The 19,170-nt window shown below is 38.5% G+C and overlaps 1 protein-coding gene and 1 long non-coding RNA gene across 2 annotated transcripts; both read right to left on the bottom strand.

Annotated features, from left to right (window-relative positions):
* Window positions 1–302: 302 nt before the first annotated feature.
* Window positions 303–18,899, bottom strand: LOC109082928 (F-box only protein 50-like). The gene is made up of 6 exons (XM_019097764.2): window positions 18,701–18,899; window positions 1,748–1,834; window positions 1,415–1,511; window positions 1,240–1,335; window positions 686–824; window positions 303–591 (listed from the first exon to the last, which is right to left on the bottom strand). The coding sequence occupies exons 1-6, from the start codon at window positions 18,843–18,845 to the stop codon at window positions 439–441; spliced, it is 717 nt and encodes a 238-aa protein (XP_018953309.1). The 5' UTR covers window positions 18,846–18,899; the 3' UTR covers window positions 303–438.
* LOC122145050 lies at window positions 2,408–2,985 on the bottom strand. Its single transcript, XR_006160064.1, has 2 exons — window positions 2,704–2,985; window positions 2,408–2,490 (listed from the first exon to the last, which is right to left on the bottom strand). It is a non-coding gene; the product is annotated as an uncharacterized LOC122145050 (long non-coding RNA).
* Window positions 18,900–19,170: the final 271 nt, after the last annotated feature.

Genomic DNA, 19,170 nt, shown 5'->3' with positions numbered 1-19,170 from the left:
ATAAATAAAAAATAAATAGGCCTACCGCTACTGTTGTCAAAAATAAAAATGACACAAAATGGAAACTTTTTAGAGTTCTGATTCCATATTCGTTATGATTTAACAGTTGTAAAATAACTGTAGCAACTATGGTATTTTCACAAAAATAATTTTTTACCATAGTAATATGTACAGGTCACAGCGTCTTGCAATCAGTGAGCTATATCGCCATCTGCTGGCCTTACATACTAAAATTTAATGGCACCAACTTGTGCATCTATGAGTGCTATTGTGAATACAAAAAAGAAAACAGTGTCACAAAATGAATGAGGAATGTTTTATTACATTGCAGGTGCAGTTATTTAAAAAAAAAAAAAAAAAATTCAGACAATAGCGCGTTGTTCTAAAAAACAAAGTCTACATAGTGCGTCAACATGTTTTTTTTTTGACTGTGATGGCTTATTTCACACCGGCTTTGCTGGTCTTGATGATAATCGAGCTGTCTGTGACTTTGGTATTAAAGAACTGATCAAACATGGACCTTTTCTTCAGTCTGTGGAGGAAGTGAATGTACCTCACTCCCGGCCCATACTTGGAGAATACATGGGAGACCTATACACATAAACATACGTCATGTGGGCACATGATTACAATATGCTTAATGAATATAAATATATGAATATATATGTGAATACACGCGTGTTACCTTTTTCCAGGTGTGTGAGGAGGACTTCGGGTTCTCCTCAGGGTTATATGTGTGCTGCTTAATGACCGTCTTTCCATCAGCACCCAAGAGCTTCACGTCAAGCTGATAGATAGATTTATGAAGCTGGCTTTCCTCATACCTACACATGAGAAAAAACACCCAGACATTTTAAGCGAACGTGTATATTAAACCTGTGATTTTGCCTGATATTAGACATGTCCCTTCAACCAATAATTGCAAGAATTCAAACTGTTTCTAAAATAAAAAAAAAACATAGTTAAAACAAAGTTACAGATTAAATTGTTCAGCTATGTCAGAAATAATTCAGATTCCTTTGTGCTTTTTCCCATTTTTCTTTAGCTGCGAACCATTTGAAAACTGATAAATATGCCAAGAGAGGAAGAGATTGCATAACAGCTAACCTCCTTTGTTAAAACAGCTTTTAACTGACATCCAGTTTAATTTTTGACTCTTCTTTGCAGTTCAGTTTGCAATTACTGTTAGAAGATTGCTTACACTGTGAATAACTATTTTTATAACAGGCCATAACTCACCAGTCCTCAATGACTATCTCAGGCTGAAACTCATCCAGCAGTTGGTCCCACAGACCCTCTGACTTCAGGTCCACACGTTGCTCTAGAGAGAACCAGCTGAGATAAAAGTTGAGATCAGTTTTTGTGACAATTTAATAATTATAGAAATAATTTTTCTTGCAAAAGTGAGACTCACCTGTACCGAGGTAGCTGACAGACCACAACCCCAGGGGGGATACCACTAGTGTCATATGGCAAAACTTCTGTACTAGTTTCCCAGCCAGAGAAACTACCTACAATTAGCATTCAGGTACAAGATTTAATCATCTTTTTATTAGTGATCAAAGACATTAAGAACAGCAGATGTTTTGGGTGTAAAGTTCAATCTATTCACAATTAATATTGTTTTATTTAAAGATGTAATATAGCACAGGTCCATTGCAGTGGATTTAAAATTCAGTAGTGATGAGATAAGTGGCTAGATTTTTAGGCAGCTAACATATCGTTTTGTTTGCTGAGTCTGACTCACCAATGGGCTCAAACTGAGGTGGTTGGTTTGGAGGAGGTGGCATTCCCGAACGATGGGGTTCGGGTGGTGGGATGGTGTGCTTTACACCTGGTAGTTGAACAAGAAAAAAAAGAGGAGTTTGAAAGATTTAGCTAAATCAAAAGGTTCAATTTCTATTGCAGTAACATTTAATCGCAAACAGGCCTACTGTCTTTCAAATGTATATGTAAAATACCCATGTAGCCAAATAATAAATACATCCATATAATTTAAAGACATCTTTTGCAGTAGTATTTTAATAAATAGGCTACATGTATAAGTATGAGAGGTTTATATGCACAATTTTTGGTACGTTTCGGTGCTACATTTTGGCATTGTTTCGGCACTGCATAGATTTAGTTCTTATATTCAATATCAAATAACTAAATAGTAGAAATAATATCTTGGAAATGCACATGCATAAACTAAACCCTTTTCCCCCTCTACAGCCACAAAATGATCAATTATCCCAGTCTAGATTTAATTATAATTGGCTGAAATGTTCCACAAAGAAAAAAAAAAAAGGCATGGCATCCCCTTTTAAAATCTTACACTAACAATGTTAGTCAAATACACGTATATTAAGGTTTGCCTAATTGTAGCAGCCCCTTGGCGTCGACAAACGAGACAGAGAGTTTCGACGGGTGCTTAATCTTCTTTATTTCGCTCGCTTTGAGCGCCATTAACCGTGACTTCGAGAAACGTTGTGTTGTAGCACCGTGAAACTACATAAAGAAACAATATACTCATAAATAAAAAAAACATATGTACAAATGACAGATTACTTAAATAAATAAACATTTACAGATACCCAAAAGGCAAATAAATTATTACATACATGAGAATTAACCAAAAGAGCTCGACAAATAACACGTGACATACGAAATTATATATCACTTTAAAATACAACATGCAAAACACACAATAAAGACACATACCTCGCTCCGCTTGCCAAAGGGTACTAAATGAACCAAAACGTAAAGTGCATCCACCTTTTACAATATATATTTCAAACTTTTGTAAACACCATGTGAGAACCACGATGTGCTCCTCGTCCGCACCTCTTTCTTCTACCTGCGTTACAGCTTACGTTACGTAGAGAGCGTGCGTGCGCGCACACAACACATTTAAAGTGACACACACACATACATATTTTTTGCTGTCATTTACACTCCCACCAATTATGAGATGATGAAAGAACAGAACAAACTGTGAATGAATCAGAACCATGATTTCTGAACATCAATATGACCGCCTTCAAAACAGTTTATATGCATGTGAAGTCTAAAATGTTAGGTTTTATAGAACTTAATTACATGGTCTGATGCAATGGTATCACAAAGCAGTCGCTGATTACTCATTTTCAATAAGTACCACCAATTTTTGGATGGGCCTTTCAATGACTGTAGGCTTGGAGCGTTGATTTTCTTTTCGCTCCCCTAACTGCAACTTGACTCGCCTTACAAGACCATCACTTCCTTCACTGGTTTCCACCACTCGGCCTAATTGCCACTGACCTCTGGGAAGCATATCTTCTTTGATGATTACAACATCATTCACTTGAAGGTTACGGCGAGGAATATGCCATTTCTGACGTGCTGCAATGTTGAGAAGGTATTCCTTCTTCCAACGACTCCAAAATTGTTCGATTAGGTATTGAACTCTGCGCCATCTTTTAGTGGCATACACATCTTGTTTTACAAACTTTCCTGGAGGTGGAAGAGCAACATCAGACTTCATCATTATCAGATGGTTTGGGGTCAATGGTTCGAGGTGAATTTGGATCATTAATCCCATCTACCGTTAGAGGGCGGCTGTTTACAATGGCCATTGCTTCATAGAACAGCGTTCTGAGTGATGCGTCATCAAGCCTGCCTGGGCATAAAGCAAGTGTGGCATTGAGTAAATTTCGCACAGTTCGTATCTGGCGCTCCCAGACACCTCCAGCATGGCTTGCAGAAGGAGCATTAAAGACAAACTCGCATTGCCTTTCTGTAAGAAAGATCTCTAAGGCATTGGTGTCAATCTCTTTCAGTGATTTTGCGAATTCATTTTTAGCTCCAACAAAGTTAGTGCCGTGGTCACACTGAAGTTTGCGAACTGCTCCTCGGAGGCTGATAAAGCACCTTAGGGCATTGATGAAGGAGTCTGTAGATAGGTCCTCAATCATTTCAATATGGACTGCACGAGATGATAGACAAGTGAATAATAGGCCATATCTCTTAAGCTCCTTACGAGCTCTCTTCACAATAAATGGCCCGAAACAGTCCATACCACAGTACGTGAATGGAGCGGGAAACCTCAAACACGTTCTCTGGGAAGTTCTGCCATACGCTGTTCTTCAGCTGGTCGTCTGAGTTTCCGACATTGCACACACTTGTGTATGAACTTGGCGACGGACTTACTGCCTCCAATGATCCAGAATCCATTCATTCTTAACTCCATTTGAGTTTGGCCTTCTTCCCTGGTGACGAACTTTGGTGTGGAAATGTGACAGAATTAGTTTAGTGATGTGGTTACCTTTTGGAAGTATTACAGGATGTTTTAGATCTTGACTGAGAGATGAGTGTTTTAGCCTCCCACCAACACGGAGGATGCCATTGTCCAAAATAGGATCCAGAGGGTACAGTGCGCTTGAATTTGGTAGAGCTTCTCCTCTTTCAATTATTTGCATTTCTTTTGAGAATGCTTGCTGCTGTACAAGCTTGATGACCACCTTAGCAGCTCTCTCACGTTCTTCAACTGCCACATGATCACCGTTGTACATCTGTTTGTGGCCCAACCATCTGTTTATTCTTGCAACCACCCTTAGAAGCATAGACCAAGAAGAGAATCGACTTAAGCGACTGAGGATGACTGCTCCGTCTCTGACTGAGGTCACAAAGGTTTCCGACTAATTTAACTTCAGGATCACCGACAAGCAGGTTCACAGGTGTGTATGGTGTTGCATTTACTTCCTGTTCCCACAGAAATTTGGGTCCTGATAACCACATTGATGTAGAGATGGCAGACGCATTAAGCCCTCTAGATGCATAATCAGCAGGGTTATCTGTTGTATTTACGTAACACCACTGACTAGGATCTGTGACATCTCGTATCAGCTGCACTCGATTTGCGACAAAAACATGAAACCTACGGGCTTCGTTGTTAATGTATGCTAAAACGACCTGCGAGTCTGTCCAGAAGAACTCTTGGTCAATCTTCATTCCAGCTCATTTTTCAGCATGACACTCATTCTGGCAGATATGACAGCGGCTGAGAGTTCTAACCTGGGAATGCTTATGACCTTTGTAGGTGAGACCCTGGCTTTAGCCATCACCAGACTGCAGTGGACTTCACTCTTGTCATTTTTGAAGCGGAGGTAGGAACAAGCACCATATCCTACATTACTCGCATCAGAGAAGTGGTGTAACTCTGTTCTGACTATGTCACTGAAGGTATGTGGGTGATAACATCTTGGTATCAATACTTCCTTGAGTTTCAGAAGATCGTTTTTCCAATCCACCCATTGAGGACGCAAGTCATCAGGAAGTTCGTTGTCCCATTCAGTACCTCTACGACACAGTTCTTGTAGGATACACTTTCCCTGTAGAATAAATGGGGCGACAAACCCAAGAGGGTCATATAGAGAGGCTATAACAGACAGAATACCACGGCGAGTCAATGGTTGATCCTTAAGGTCGATGCTGAAACTGAATGTGTCATCCTTTGTTGACCATTGAATGCCGAGTACACGTCCAGCTGGTGTTGCTTCAAGATTAAAGTCAAGAGGCTTTGATGTTGTTGCCTTTTCTGATGGGTTTAAACAACTCAAAACGTCTTCCTTATTTGAGTTAAATTTGTGAAGCCGTAAACCTCCATGTTTACACACTCTTTGAGCTTGCATTATTAGTTCTTTGGCTTCACTGGTTGAGGGAACACTGGTTAAACCCATCATCCACATAAAAGTTCTTCTCAATGAATGCTGAGGCTGAAGGATAGTTAACTTTGTGCTGCTGTGCCAGGTACTTTAGGCCGAAATTAGCACACCCAGGTGAAGACGTGGCACCAAAGAGGTGGACTGCCATGCGATATTCTTGAGGCTCTTTCTCCAAGTCTCCACCCTCCCACCATAAGAATCTCAGGTAATTGCGTTCATCAGGTGGGACGAGAAACTGGTGAAACATCTTCTCTATGTCACAGGTAACTGCAACTGGCTCCTTTCTGAAACGGCACAGCAAGGAATTGGTTAGATCAGGCCCAGTCAAAAGTGTGTCATTTAGAGATATACCACGAAACTTTGCTGAACAATCGAATACCACCCTCAGCTTGTTTGGTTTCTGAGGGTGGTACACCCCATTGTGTGGGATGTACCACACTGTCTCTCCACTTAGTATAGCTGGAGCTTGTTCTGCATCACCTTTGATAATCATCTCTTCCATGAAAGCCTTGTAGTGATCATAATACTGTTTATTGGACTTGAGCCGTTTCTTTAGGTGTTTAGTCGAGCAGTTGCTAGCCCTTTGTTGTTGGGTAGTGAGGGTCGGCTGCTGCACTTAAATGGGAGAGGAAGATCGTAATGTCCATTATCCTTCTGATGAATATTGGCACTGAGGTGCTTTATGAAACGAACATCCTCTTGTGACACACATTTATCCTCATAAGCCTTTTCATTGAAATCTGACTCAAGAATTTTCAGGATATCATTGGGCGATGGGACAGGTATTTCCTTTACTGCAACACGGTGGACAAAACTCTGATTTCCTTGTCGGTCAAGGTGTGGATTAGACAGGCCTATAATACTCCACCCAAGCACAGTTCTTTGCGCGAAAGGCTCATTTTCACCACCTATAATGGCTTCCAAGGGAGCTAGAGCATATGGGCAGTCAAATCCGATTAAAAGTCCGACTTCACAGTTCAAAAGTGGTGACAGCTGACTTGCTAAGTGTCTGAGGTGACTCCACTGAAGCGCTGTGTGCTTGGTGGGAATATACGACTTGTCCACTGGAATGAAGTCTCTTGTGTATGGCTTGCTGTAGTGGTATAGAACTTGCAGATTGTAGTCCTCTTACTTTAAGTCCACAGACTCTCTTACTGGCAGTGATCATGTCAGCAGCTGTCATGGTGCTGAGCCTCAATTGCACAGGTTGTGAGACAACATTCAAACTTTCAAGAAGATCTTCCAAGATGAAACTTGAGTCGCTCTGGGTGTCAAGTAGAGCATAAGTTAGTACTTCTCTTTGGGGTTCGTCCACTGTAGAGATGAAAACTGGCACAATGCTGGAAGTAGCAGGAGAACATTGAGTGAGTGCATGGGTCATGACTTTATGAACTTCCTCACTTGCTTGAACATTCGTAGATGCCCCTTTAGGGTCCTTTGAAGGAGCTTTATCCCTTTCTCCATGTAAGCAGGTAGGATGACTTCGACCACACGTACCACATGTATGTCTTCTTCTACAGTCTTTACTCATTGTGTCCCTTTCTGAGACATCCGAAACAGAGGTGGGTTTCGTGAATGAAGGCTTTCTTTTCTTCAATAGTCTTTCCAGCAAATGTAGAGCATTGAGCAATGTGATGTTTTTCATCCTTGCAGAAAAGGCACGATGTCTTTGGCTTAGAGCTGTACGTCTCTGGTCTTTTTGAGCTTAAGTCCTTCACCTGAACCTTTGTACTGAGAGCCTTAGCACGCTTGGGGAACCTTTCATCTGTGTTCTTTTGATTCACAAATAGCGCAGAGGTTATAGGGGTTACAAGCTATTTTTGCTTCCTTTTGCAGAAATTCTGTGAAGCATTTGAAACTGGGATAGTCACCTGATGTGTCTAGCTCTTCCACCACGATTCGGTTCCACTTTCTCACAATCCATTCGGGGAGTTTCTTTAACAGCTTGTGGTTTTCTTCAGAATCATTTAGGATGGCTAATCCTTTTACGTGAGGAATTGCCTCGACACAACCTTGTAGGAAATCTGTGAAGTCTCGTAATGCCAGTGGGTCATTTGCTCCAATTTTGGGCCATCTCATCAGCTTGTCTCGAAACGCTCTTTGGATGACGAACGAGTTCCCGTACCTTTCCTGTAACGCTTTCCAGGCACCTTGATACGCATCCTCAGAATTTCTGTAGAAATATCCCTCCACCGCTTTGCGAGCTTCCCCAGCAAGGTAATTCTTCAGATAGAACATTTTTTTTCACCAGAAGGAAGAGGTTTTCGATCAATGAGGGCCATGAATGACATCTTCCAATCTATGAATTTTAAAGGGTCACCAACAAAGACAGTGGGTTCTGGAACTGGCAGCCGATGTGTGCTTAGTGAGTTTGCTATTGCTTGAGCTAGATTTGCAGTTTCCTGAGGTGATGTAACTTCATATCCTTTCACATGATGCTTGCTGAGGTAGGAACGACTGTACTTCCGGGTTCAGTTGAGATGTAAGCTCTGTCCTTTGGCAGCCAGCGTGAATGCTAGGGCCTTCGTCATCTTCACAGCGCTGAAGGTTGCCTTCCAAATCGTTATACACTTTGACACGAGCTGCTGCTACTTTAACTTCTTTGTCAACTTGTAGCTGTTGTAGCCGTTTCTTTTCCTCAACTAGCCTTAACTGCATTTCAGCCTCCTTCTGCTTTATCTCCGCTAACATTCTCGATTCACAAAGCTTCCAGTCATGCTCCATCTTATCAAGCTTAGCTTGTTGATTGTGAATTTCTTGTAAAGCTTTAGCTTGTTCCAGTTTCGCTGCAAATTCTGCCTGTGCATCAGCACGCTTACTTGAGACTTTAGAAGTCTTTGATTGGTTATCGGATCCCAGTGATGACTCTGAAACGACTGTGTTTGTTACTGTACATCCAAAGACGGATCCATATTCATCCTTATTCAGCACCTGCCTTACTCTTTCCTTCACAAGTTCTTCGTTGTAACTTTCATTAAATGTTTCCAGTCGTTTTAACTGACAAGATCAGTGATCTCTGCAGTTAGTGCAGCGGCAGGCATCCATACGTTTAACAATGTCTGGAGTAGTAGTGTGGTTACGCAGAATCGGTTCATAACGCTGATAGACTGAATCATGTCTGCCCTTGAATGTCCTGCTGTATTTGATCCAGCTCTTCACGTGTACAGAATGTTTTCAAATTTGATCTACGCCGAGCCTCTCTTGCAGCCTGCTTCCAGGACCTCATATGTCTTATGGAAGGACTTTTCCTGTTTCTTTGCTTCGAGCTCATTGCATCTCTCTACCTTTCTCTGTTAAGCTTCTTTCACGTGAGCTTGCTCTGATCTGTTGCACTGGTGGGTTACTTATTTCTTCAGCTGGAAGTGGCATCTCTTCAAACTGGTTCAACTTCCTTATTCAGGTGGGTTTTCCATGGCCTCTTTAATGTTGTTTACTTCTTTAAACTGGGCAACTTAGCCATAAGTGATACCATTTCCATCAGACCTCTAAAATGTAAGCACTCAAAATATTAGCAAGGAGAATCAACACAAATGCACAACTGTAAACACTTTTAACATTTAAAATATTTCCCTTGTAATAGATCAGAAATTTCAGTGTTTACAAACAGTAATAAAGTTAACCTGTACTCTTTGTGTATGACTTTTTAAATGTCCAAGATAACTCTTCAACAATCAACATTCAAATTTAACACCACAAGTTTTTTATAGTCTTTAAATAATCAAGTAAAACTTGAATATTTGGTCTTGTGATTTGTCCTTATTCAATTTAAATGTCTCTTGTAGTTTTATCCCTCAATTTAATAGTCCAAAAAAATATATATATTCTCCTTTTCATTTGAACAATGTCAACTTACAGAGTTCCAATGAATGGATGCAGCTCACGTGGGGAATACGATTTAACTCACAGTCTCAATCTCATCTGTAATGTTAAACGGTGCCTTGCTACCTCCCTTTAAAGCAGTTATAATTACGTCACGATCCGCTGTGACTGCGCAAACGTCCGCAGCGCCGTTGCTGATCCTCGTGCGGGCGTTGTGATGAACTCTCTTGAACAGGGCAGCAGCGAAGTGATGCAGAGTCCCGATAAGCGTCGAGTTTCACTGTAGCAGCCCCTTGGCGTCGACAAACGAGACAGAGAGTTTCGAGGCGGGTGCTTAATCTTCTTTATTTCGCTCGCTTTGAGCGCCATTAACCGTGACTTCGAGAAACGTTGTGTTTGTAGCACCGTGAAACTACATAAAGAAACAATATACTCATAAATAAAAAACATAATGTACAAATGACAGATTACTTAAATAAATAAACATTTACAGATACCCAAAAGGCAAATAAATTATTACATACATGAGAATTAACCAAAAGAGCTCGACAAATAACACGTGACATACGAAATTATATATCACTTTAAAATACAACATGCAAAACACACAATAAAGACACATACCTCGCCTCCGCTTGCCAAAAGGGTATAAATGAACCAAAACGTAAAGTGCATCCACCTTTTACAATATATATTTCAAACTTTTGTAAACACCATGTTGAGAACCACGATGTGCTCCTGCGTCCGCACCTCTTTCTTCTACCTGCGTAACAGCTTACGGTACGTAGAGAGCGTGCGTGCGCGCACACAACACATTTAAAGTGACACACACACATACATATTTTTTGAGTTTTTGCGGTCTAAGTTACACTAATAATATAAATCACAGATATACAGGATTTGTTTTACTCCGAAGATAATTTTCACTCTACGCATAGGGGGTGTGCTGTGTGTTTTTATTCCAATATTATCTTAAAAAAAAATTGGAAAAACATTTCATGTTTAAAAGGCAAAAAATCAGGAGTCAGAAATAATACTAAAATGGTACCAATGTAATGACAAAATAACACAGTTTATGAATGTGCAACTCTTACATTTTGGCCACCTCTCCATTAAAACAGTGGATAACGTTAGTACAATTCGACAACGAAAAATGCTACCTGCAAAGTTATGTTTTTTTTTAACGTCCTACACCTACCCCAACCCTAAACCTACCCTAACAGTTAATGCAGATACAATTAAATATGTTGTTCAGCATGAGAAAAAGGACGCAACATTGATGTGCTCATGCACAGTAACTAACCCTGGTAGGAGAATCTGACGGGGTATAGGATAGGTGTCAGGACACCCACAACCTGTCAATAGTTAAACTGAAGGATGTAACAACTAACCCGTGGTGGACCAATCCTCGATCTCAACATAATATTGCTACTTTAATAAAGTTACAACAAGCGGTGTAGTGTAACGAAGTACAAATACTTAGTTACAGTACTTAAGTATTTTTTTGAGAGTATCTGTACAACTTTACTTGAGTGTTTATATTTCAGCCAACTTTTACTCCACTTACTAATTTCGCTAATTAAAATGTATGCTTGTAGTCCGCTACATTTCCCTAAGTATATTCGTTACTTAGGCATACTACACAAATAGTCGGAAGAACCACAGACTGCAGGAAAGCAGGTTTGAACGAATCAAGGTCTGGCGTTTGCAAGTTTAGACTCATAAAAAACACATTGCTTGTGCGCGAACAGTGCATGGGGCAACCGAAGTCGAGGCTGGGGTGTGCGGTTTAGCCTATACGCATGCGTCTGCGATAATATGGTGTTGTTGTAATGTAGTGCAATCTGACGTTATCAAAGTAGACTATATCACCAAATCACACAAAGAGTGCAAGCACAGGCACAGTGATTTATATTATAGTCTATTTAAAAAAAAACCTCAAAATTCCAGGCATTCTAAATTGTAGACTTCTGTATGCTTTTATATTTATATAATTTGAATGTAGGCTCTAGTTAACTTAATCCTAGCTATATCACACAAAGAGTACCCATTTTTCTGGCAGACGCATGAAACACATTTAATAATAAATTTTATACTAAGTTAAGTAAAAGCTATATAAGTGACTTACATTTTAGACGTATGTTGCTTGGGTTTGCTCAATTATTGCTAGGCGAAAATAGTTCCAAACAAAGACCACAGCACTCTTTACAGCGTCTCTGAGCCATGAACGGGATGTTTACTTATTGATATGAATGGCAGCTTTTTGAACGAAGTCGGTTGATACATGATTCAGTGATTCACTCCATTAACATGGGTCAAATGTTTTGTTCTGAATGAATCAGCCGAGTGAAAATTTAAAGGATTTATTTATTTTAAGGGTTTATTTATTATTATTCTAAATCTGACTTAAAGCCTGTGTGCTCTAAAATGCATTGGTTTAAAATTAAGTAAAATTAAGTGCAAGTGTTGCTTGCTGGATTACTTTTTTGAGGAAAAGACTTGCACATTTACCAAATCTGCACATATTTTAATAAAAAATACTGTAAAAACATGTTTTTATAATTTTAAAATGACTGCTTCCTATTTTAACTTAATTTAAAAATGTAATTTATTTCCCAGTGGCAAAGCTCGAATTTTCAGCAGCCATTATTTTCCCAGTCTTCAGTGTCACATGATCCTTCAGAAATCATTCTAATATGCTAATTTATGCTCAAAAACATTTCTACATGATTAAGTGTTGAAAACAGATGTGCTGGCATGGAAACATTAGTGTATGCACACATCTTTTTCTTAACTCAGCATGTTTATGGTGTATGTCAATGTGCTGGTTGTAAAGACTGACTCAAGCTTGAGTCTCATGTTTCTGTCTCTTAAGCAGAACTTCACTGGGATATTTTTACTGCTTTAGTGGTGCCCCCTCCATCCAGGGAGGTTAACCACTAACCTGTGTGTGTGTCTGTGTGTGTGTGTGTGTGTGTGTGTGTGTGTGTGTGTGTACATGTGCCCATGTGGGAGATGCTGCTATTGGATAGTGTCTGTTGTGTTTGCATTTCCAAGTGATTGCTCTGGTAGGAATTTTTTGAGAAACAAGAGAATTGTTGAAACACAACACTGGAAAAACAGTGTACAGTTAGGGAATGCAAATTCTGGACTGGATAGATGTTAACGTGCACTGGAGAGGATCAATGAGTTACTTTCTCTTGCATGGATCTTCTGTCACATGAACCCACACTCATTTGTCCACACTTTTCTCTGTAAAAGACAGTCTTCAGGACAACACACTTCTGCTCATCCTCAAACATTCTCATCATCATCATCATCCCTCACCACGATGACACGCATCATGTGCAGTCTCCCCTGCAGACATGTTTACCCATCAGCATCAGCTGACCGCACCAAAGATTGTAACTAAATATTCTGTTCTTCTTTTTCCATTTCCCGAAAGACAACACCTTTTCTGAGCGTAGACGGGTTACCGTTTAACCAGGTCCTCTTTGACCGCATTACCAGACTTCCCACCAGACATTCGTGGACTTTCTTATGTAATCTTAAGACTTTCAAGACATTTCATTTACATGAAATTTTAACAGGCCACTGTTAAAAATGTAATTCAATCTGAGTGGACAATAGTAGAAATTAAGAATAATAATAAAATTATAACTTAAAAAAATCTAATGAGATATTCAAGAGTATTGAGGGAGTTTGGTGCTGTAAAGTTGCTCTAGTTAAAATATATAAATCCTGCATTTATAAATTCAACATTTCCCCAGCCAATCGACTATCCCCTCAAACTGATCTGTTTTTTACTAGCTTTATATCATACTTCTCTATGCACCTACAAAATGATTTGGGTGTGCCAGCAACATATATTTATTCTGTAAAAATATGTTTATAATGTGCTTCAAAAGGTAAATTATCATGTATTATAAATTTGACTGAATCAACCTGAGTACATTAGGTAATGGCAAAGAACGTTATTCTTAAGAGTCAGATCAGCTGAAGCTACCAAACCGGCTGATTTTCAGTTCTTACATTGTAGTTTGCTACATTAACTATCATTGCAATCATTGTTAGATCACACAGATAATCAGCTTGATGGAAAAAAAAAAAAAAAAAAAAAGAAAAAAAAGATACTTCGATCTATCTAGGTTTTCCATTTATGATTTTATAATTGATTAAAAGGCAAGCAGTGAGTGTTAGAGCTGTATCTCCGGCCATTGAGAGAGAATTAACCTACAATTTTAAAAAATCAACGCCATTGTGGAGAAATAACTGCCATTTTGCACGTTTTCCTGTGTAGGTGAAAATGTCTAATTTTTTAGCTTAAGTAGACTCCCACAGACTCCAAGACCCGAGGCAGAGCGGCTCATTAATAACTCAGGTAAAGCAGCCACAGACTGAACTGTATACGCGAATGGCCACAGGTGCGACTCTAAGGAGTTAATAACAGTACAAACAACACAGCTAAACACTTAAAAACATATTAGTTCACTTCATTCTGCGGTTTATTATTATGACATACACAAAATAAGTTGTCTAGAGCGTATTCTTTCCTGACAGATATAGTGGCAATTAGTGGACCAATGTGCATGCCATACAGAGCACTCCAAAGCCCTTAGTAAATGCCTTTATCTAATGCATTCAACAGAACTTACCTTTAACATCTCATGGCAGAGCTCAGAATGGACATGAGACATGACCGGGGGGTCAGTAGAGGATGTTGCTCCAGTGCTCAGGTGAATAGCGCCATTCGTTTTCGTGGTGTGTTCGTTTCTGTCCTGAACTATGCGAGTATCCCAAACAAGCGCGCATCCTCCAGGCGCACAGCACGCGACCGACTGCGCAACAGCTCAACGCGCGACGCCTTTGATTGGTGCGTCCAACACGTCGCCCCTCACCTGAACACTCAGCCTCACATAATACGCCATTACAAACTGGAGCAGAGCCAAAGGTTAAAAAAAAAAAAATCACCTATATACACAAATATAAGGCTTTGTAAAGTTTATTAACTAATTATTACTTTAATATTAAAAGCTTTTAAAACCAGCGATACATTTTTTCTTACAGTAACTGTTCCATGCAAAAATAGATAAATATATATTTATAGTTAGGCTATATAGTGATTAATGTTTTTTTATATATATATATATATATATATATATATATATATATATATATATATATATATATATATATATATATATATATAATAGTTATGTTTAATAGCTATAAAGTGACACTGTTTGTGAACTGCCCTTACAATAATTTACCACAGTAATCATAGTAACTGCTGTCAAAAAAAAAAAAAGACATAAATAAAAAAAATAAATAGGCCTACCGCTACTGTTGTCAAAAAATAAAAATGACACAAAATGGAAACTTTTTAGAGTTCTGATTCCATATTCGTTATGATTTAACAGTTGTAAAATAACTGTAGCAACTATGGTATTTTCACAAAAATAATTTTTACCATAGTAATATGTACAGGTCACAGCGTCTTGCAATCAGTGAGCTATATCGCCATCTGCTGGCCTTACATACTAAAATTTAATGGCACCAACTTGTGCATCTATGAGTGCTATTGTGAAATACAAAAGAGAAAACAGTGTCACAAAATGAATGAGGAATGTTTTATTACATTGCAGGTGCAGTTATTTAAAAAAAAAAAAAAAAAAAATTCAGACAATGGCGCTGTTCTAAAAAAAAACAAAGTCTACATAGTAAAGGCCAACATAAAGCCTTTTTTTTTTTTGACTGTGATGGCTTATTTCACAACCAGCTTTGCTGGTCTTGATGATAATCGAGCTGTCTGTGACTTTGGTATTAAAGAACTGATCAAACATGGACCTTTTCTTCAGTCTGTGGAGGAAGTGAATGTACCTCACTCCCCGGCCCATACTTGGAGAATACATGGGAGACCTATACACATAAACATACCGCCATGTGGGCACATGATTACAATATGCTTAATGAATATAAATATATTAATATATATGTGAATACACGCTGTTACCTTTTCCAGGTGTGTGAGGAGGACTTCGGTTCTCCTCAGGGTTATATGTGTGCTGCTTATCGACCGCCTTCCATCAGCACCCAAGAGCTTCACGCCAAGTTGATAGATAGATTTATGAAGCTGGCTTTCCTCATACCTACACATGAGAAAAAACACCCAGACATTTTAAGCTTAACGTGTATATTAAACCTGTGATTTTGCCTGATATTAGACATGTCCTTCAACCAATAATTGCAAGAATTCAAACTGTTTCTAAAATAAAAAAAAAAACATAGTTAAAACAAAGTTACAGATTAAATTGTTCAGCTATGTCAGAAATAATTCAGATTCCTTTGTGCTTTTTCCCATTTTTCTTTAGCTGCGAACCATTTGAAAAACTGATAAATATGCCAAGAGAGGAAGAGATTGCATAACAGCTAACCCCTCCTTTGTTAAAACAGCTTTTAACTGACATCCAGTTTAATTTTTTGACTCTTTCTTTGCAGTTCAGTTTGCAATTACTGTTAGAAGATTGCTTACACTGTGAATAACTATTTTATAACAGGCCATAACTCACCAGTCCTCAATGACTATCTCAGGCTGAAACTCATCCAGCAGTTGGTCCCACAGACCCTCTGACTTCAGGTCCACACGTTGCTCTAGAGAGAACCAGCTGAGATAAAAGTTGAGATCAGTTTTTGTGACAATTTAATAATTATAGAAATAATTTTTTTCTTGCAAAAAAGTGAGACTCACCTGTACCGAGGTAGCTGACAGACCACAACCCCAGGGGGATACCACTAGTGTCATATGGCAAAATCCTGTACTAGTTTCCCAGCCAGAGAAACTACCTACAATTAGCATTCAGGTACAAGATTTAATCATCTTTTTATTAGTGATCAAAGACATTAAGAACAGCAGATGTTTTGGGTGTAAAGTTCAATCTATTCACAATTAATATTGTTTTATTTAAAGATGTAATATAGCACAGGTCCATTGCAGTGGATTTAAAATTCAGTAGTGATGAGATAAGTGGCTAGATTTTTAGGCAGCTAACATATCGATTTTTGTTTTGCTGAGTCTGACTCACCAATGGGCCTCAAACTGAGGTGGTTGGTTTGAGTGAGGGTGGCATTCCGAACGACATATTATCTTAAATAATATATAATCACAGATATACAGGATTTGTTACTACGAAGATAATTTCACTCTACCTAGCTGTGCTGTGTGTTTTATTCCATATTATCTTAAAAAAAAATTGGAAACATTTCATTTTAAAACAAAAATCAGGAGTCAGAAATACATAAAACTGACAATGTAATGACAAAATAACACAGTTTATGAATGTGCAACTCTTACATTTTGCCACCTCCCATTAAAACAGTGGATAACGTTAGTACAATTCGACAACGAAAAATGCTACCTGCAAAGTTATGTTTTTTTTAACGTCTACACCTACCCCAACCCTAAACCTACCCTAACAGTAATGCAGATACATTAAATATTGTTGTTCAGCATGAGAAAAAGGACGCAACATTGATGTGCTCATGCACAGTAACTAACCCTGGTAGGAGAATCTGACGGGTATAGGATAGGTGTCAGGACACCACAACCTGTCAATAGTTAAACTGAAGGATGTAACAACTAACCCGTGTGACCATCCTCGATCTCAACATAATATTGCTACTTTATAAAGTTACAACCAGCGGTGTAGTGTAACGAAGTACAAATACTTAGTTACAGTACTTAAGTATTTTTTTGGAGTATCTGTACTTTACTTGAGTGTTTATATTTCAGCCAACTTTTACTCCACTACATTTCCTAATTAAAATGTATGCTTTTAGTCCGCTACATTTCCCCTAAGTATATTCGTTACTTAGGCCTACTACAAAATAGTCGGAAGAACACAGACTGCAGGAAAGCAGGTTTGACGAATCAATGGTCTGGCGTTTGCAAGTTAGACTCATAAAAACACATTTGCTTGTGCGCGAACAAGTGCACAACCGAAGTCGAGGCTGGGGTGTGCGGTAGCCTATACAGCATCGTCTGCGATAATATGGTGTTGTTGTAATGATGTGCAATCTGACGTTATCAAGTAGACTATATCACCAAATCACACAAAGAGTGCAAGCACAGTGATTTATTAGTCTATTAAAACTCAAAATTCCAGGCATTCTAAATTGTAGACTTCTGTATGCTTTTTATATTTATATAATTTAATGTAGGCCTAGTTAACTTAATCTAGCTATATCACACAAAGAGTACCATTTTTCTGCAGACGCATGAACACATTTAATAATAATTTTATACAAGTTAAGTAAAGCTATAAGTGACTTACATTTTAGACGTAATGTTGCTTGGTTTTGCTCAATTTTGCTAGCGAAAATAGTTCCAAACAAAGACCACAGCACTCTTCAGCGTCTCTGAGCCATGAACGGTGTTTACTTATTGAATGAATCAGCTTTTTGAACGAATCGGTTGAATACATGATTCAGTGATTCACTCATTAACATGGTCAAATGTTTTGTTTCTGAATGAATCAGCCGATTGAATGAATCGGTTGAATCTCAGTGACTGATTTTTTTGTTTGTTTGTTTGTTTTCACGTTTTAAATTATTTCAGATATCAGTATTGATATTAAGCCTATTTATGCATCTGTAACTGCAGGTTAATTTCATCCATGTCCCCGCTGAAATATATTAAACTGTAAGCTAAATCCTACTTCAGATGCAGATTCCAGAAATGTTTTCTTATGTTGGCATGAAAGACACTAAGTACCGGATGAAGTGCTTCTTATTCTTACCCAAGAATACAAAATGGAAGAAATAGTTAAAACTGAACACAATCTTGCTACTCAAGCTGTGTGTATGAACATTTTTTTATATATATTTATTTTCTTCTTTTCCATTTTGCATTTACTTGTACTTTTACTTTCAATACTTAAGTATGTTTAAGATTTAAAAAATACTTTTCGTACTTAAGTACAATAAATATCACATACTTTAAGACTTTTACTCATGTAATATTCTAAACGGTGACTTCAACTTCTACCTAAGTCATTTTCTGGTAAGATATCTGTACTTTAATTTGAGTAACTTTCAGGTACTTTATACACCACTGGTTACAACAAAGTTCAAGCAGAGATTTAATTAAATGATACCGTGCAAAGTAACGCTTGCTAGCCATCACGGTGTGACGTCATTACCATAAGGCGAGGGGTTCTGCAGTAGGTTGCGTTGAAATGGCTTCTTCTTGAATACCGATTTCCAGTCCACGCTGTCAGACATGGGGACACCGTGAGCCCCCAGCTGCCACTGGGAGTTACACTTCAGTTTCCAGTCAGCTGCCATTTCAGACTGATTTCCTCGCAGTCCACACACAGCAGATTTATTATGGTCTGCCCCACCCAGAAAACTGGTTCCGAAGAACCTACTGCACTTACGCAAGTTAACAGTTATTTTACTACACTTTACTCAGAAGTGAGTCACTACAGACACGAATGTCAGACAGACCACCTGAATCTGAACATTGTCAAGACACTTATATTTGATAGTTTTGACCAATACACAGCATACACAGGGACATTGTCATGATGTGAGTTGTCATTACGCAAAGATTTATGAGTTTTCAAAAACTTCATTAGTTATCGATTTGTTATAAAAAAAAAACTGCACA

Source organism: Cyprinus carpio, chromosome A5, assembly GCF_018340385.1.
Source record: "Cyprinus carpio isolate SPL01 chromosome A5, ASM1834038v1, whole genome shotgun sequence".
Classification (NCBI taxonomy): domain Eukaryota; kingdom Metazoa; phylum Chordata; class Actinopteri; order Cypriniformes; family Cyprinidae; genus Cyprinus; species Cyprinus carpio.
The sequence above is the reverse complement of the archived record's forward strand: the minus strand, read 5'-3'. Positions and strand labels throughout refer to the sequence as shown.

Bases quoted from the DNA above. Each gene is read 5' to 3' on its own strand.
- LOC109082928 (XM_019097764.2), bottom strand. From the start codon at position 18,845: ATGGCAGCTGACTGGAAACTGAAGTGTAACTCCCAGTGGCAGCTGGGG. The intron at 1,512-1,747 runs GTGAGTCAGACT...TGCTAATTGTAG, and splicing joins ACCTCAGTTTGAGCCCATTG to GTAGTTTCTCTGGCTGGGAA. The intron at 1,336-1,414 runs GTGAGTCTCACT...CTTTTATCTCAG, and splicing joins TGTCAGCTACCTCGGTACAG to CTGGTTCTCTCTAGAGCAAC.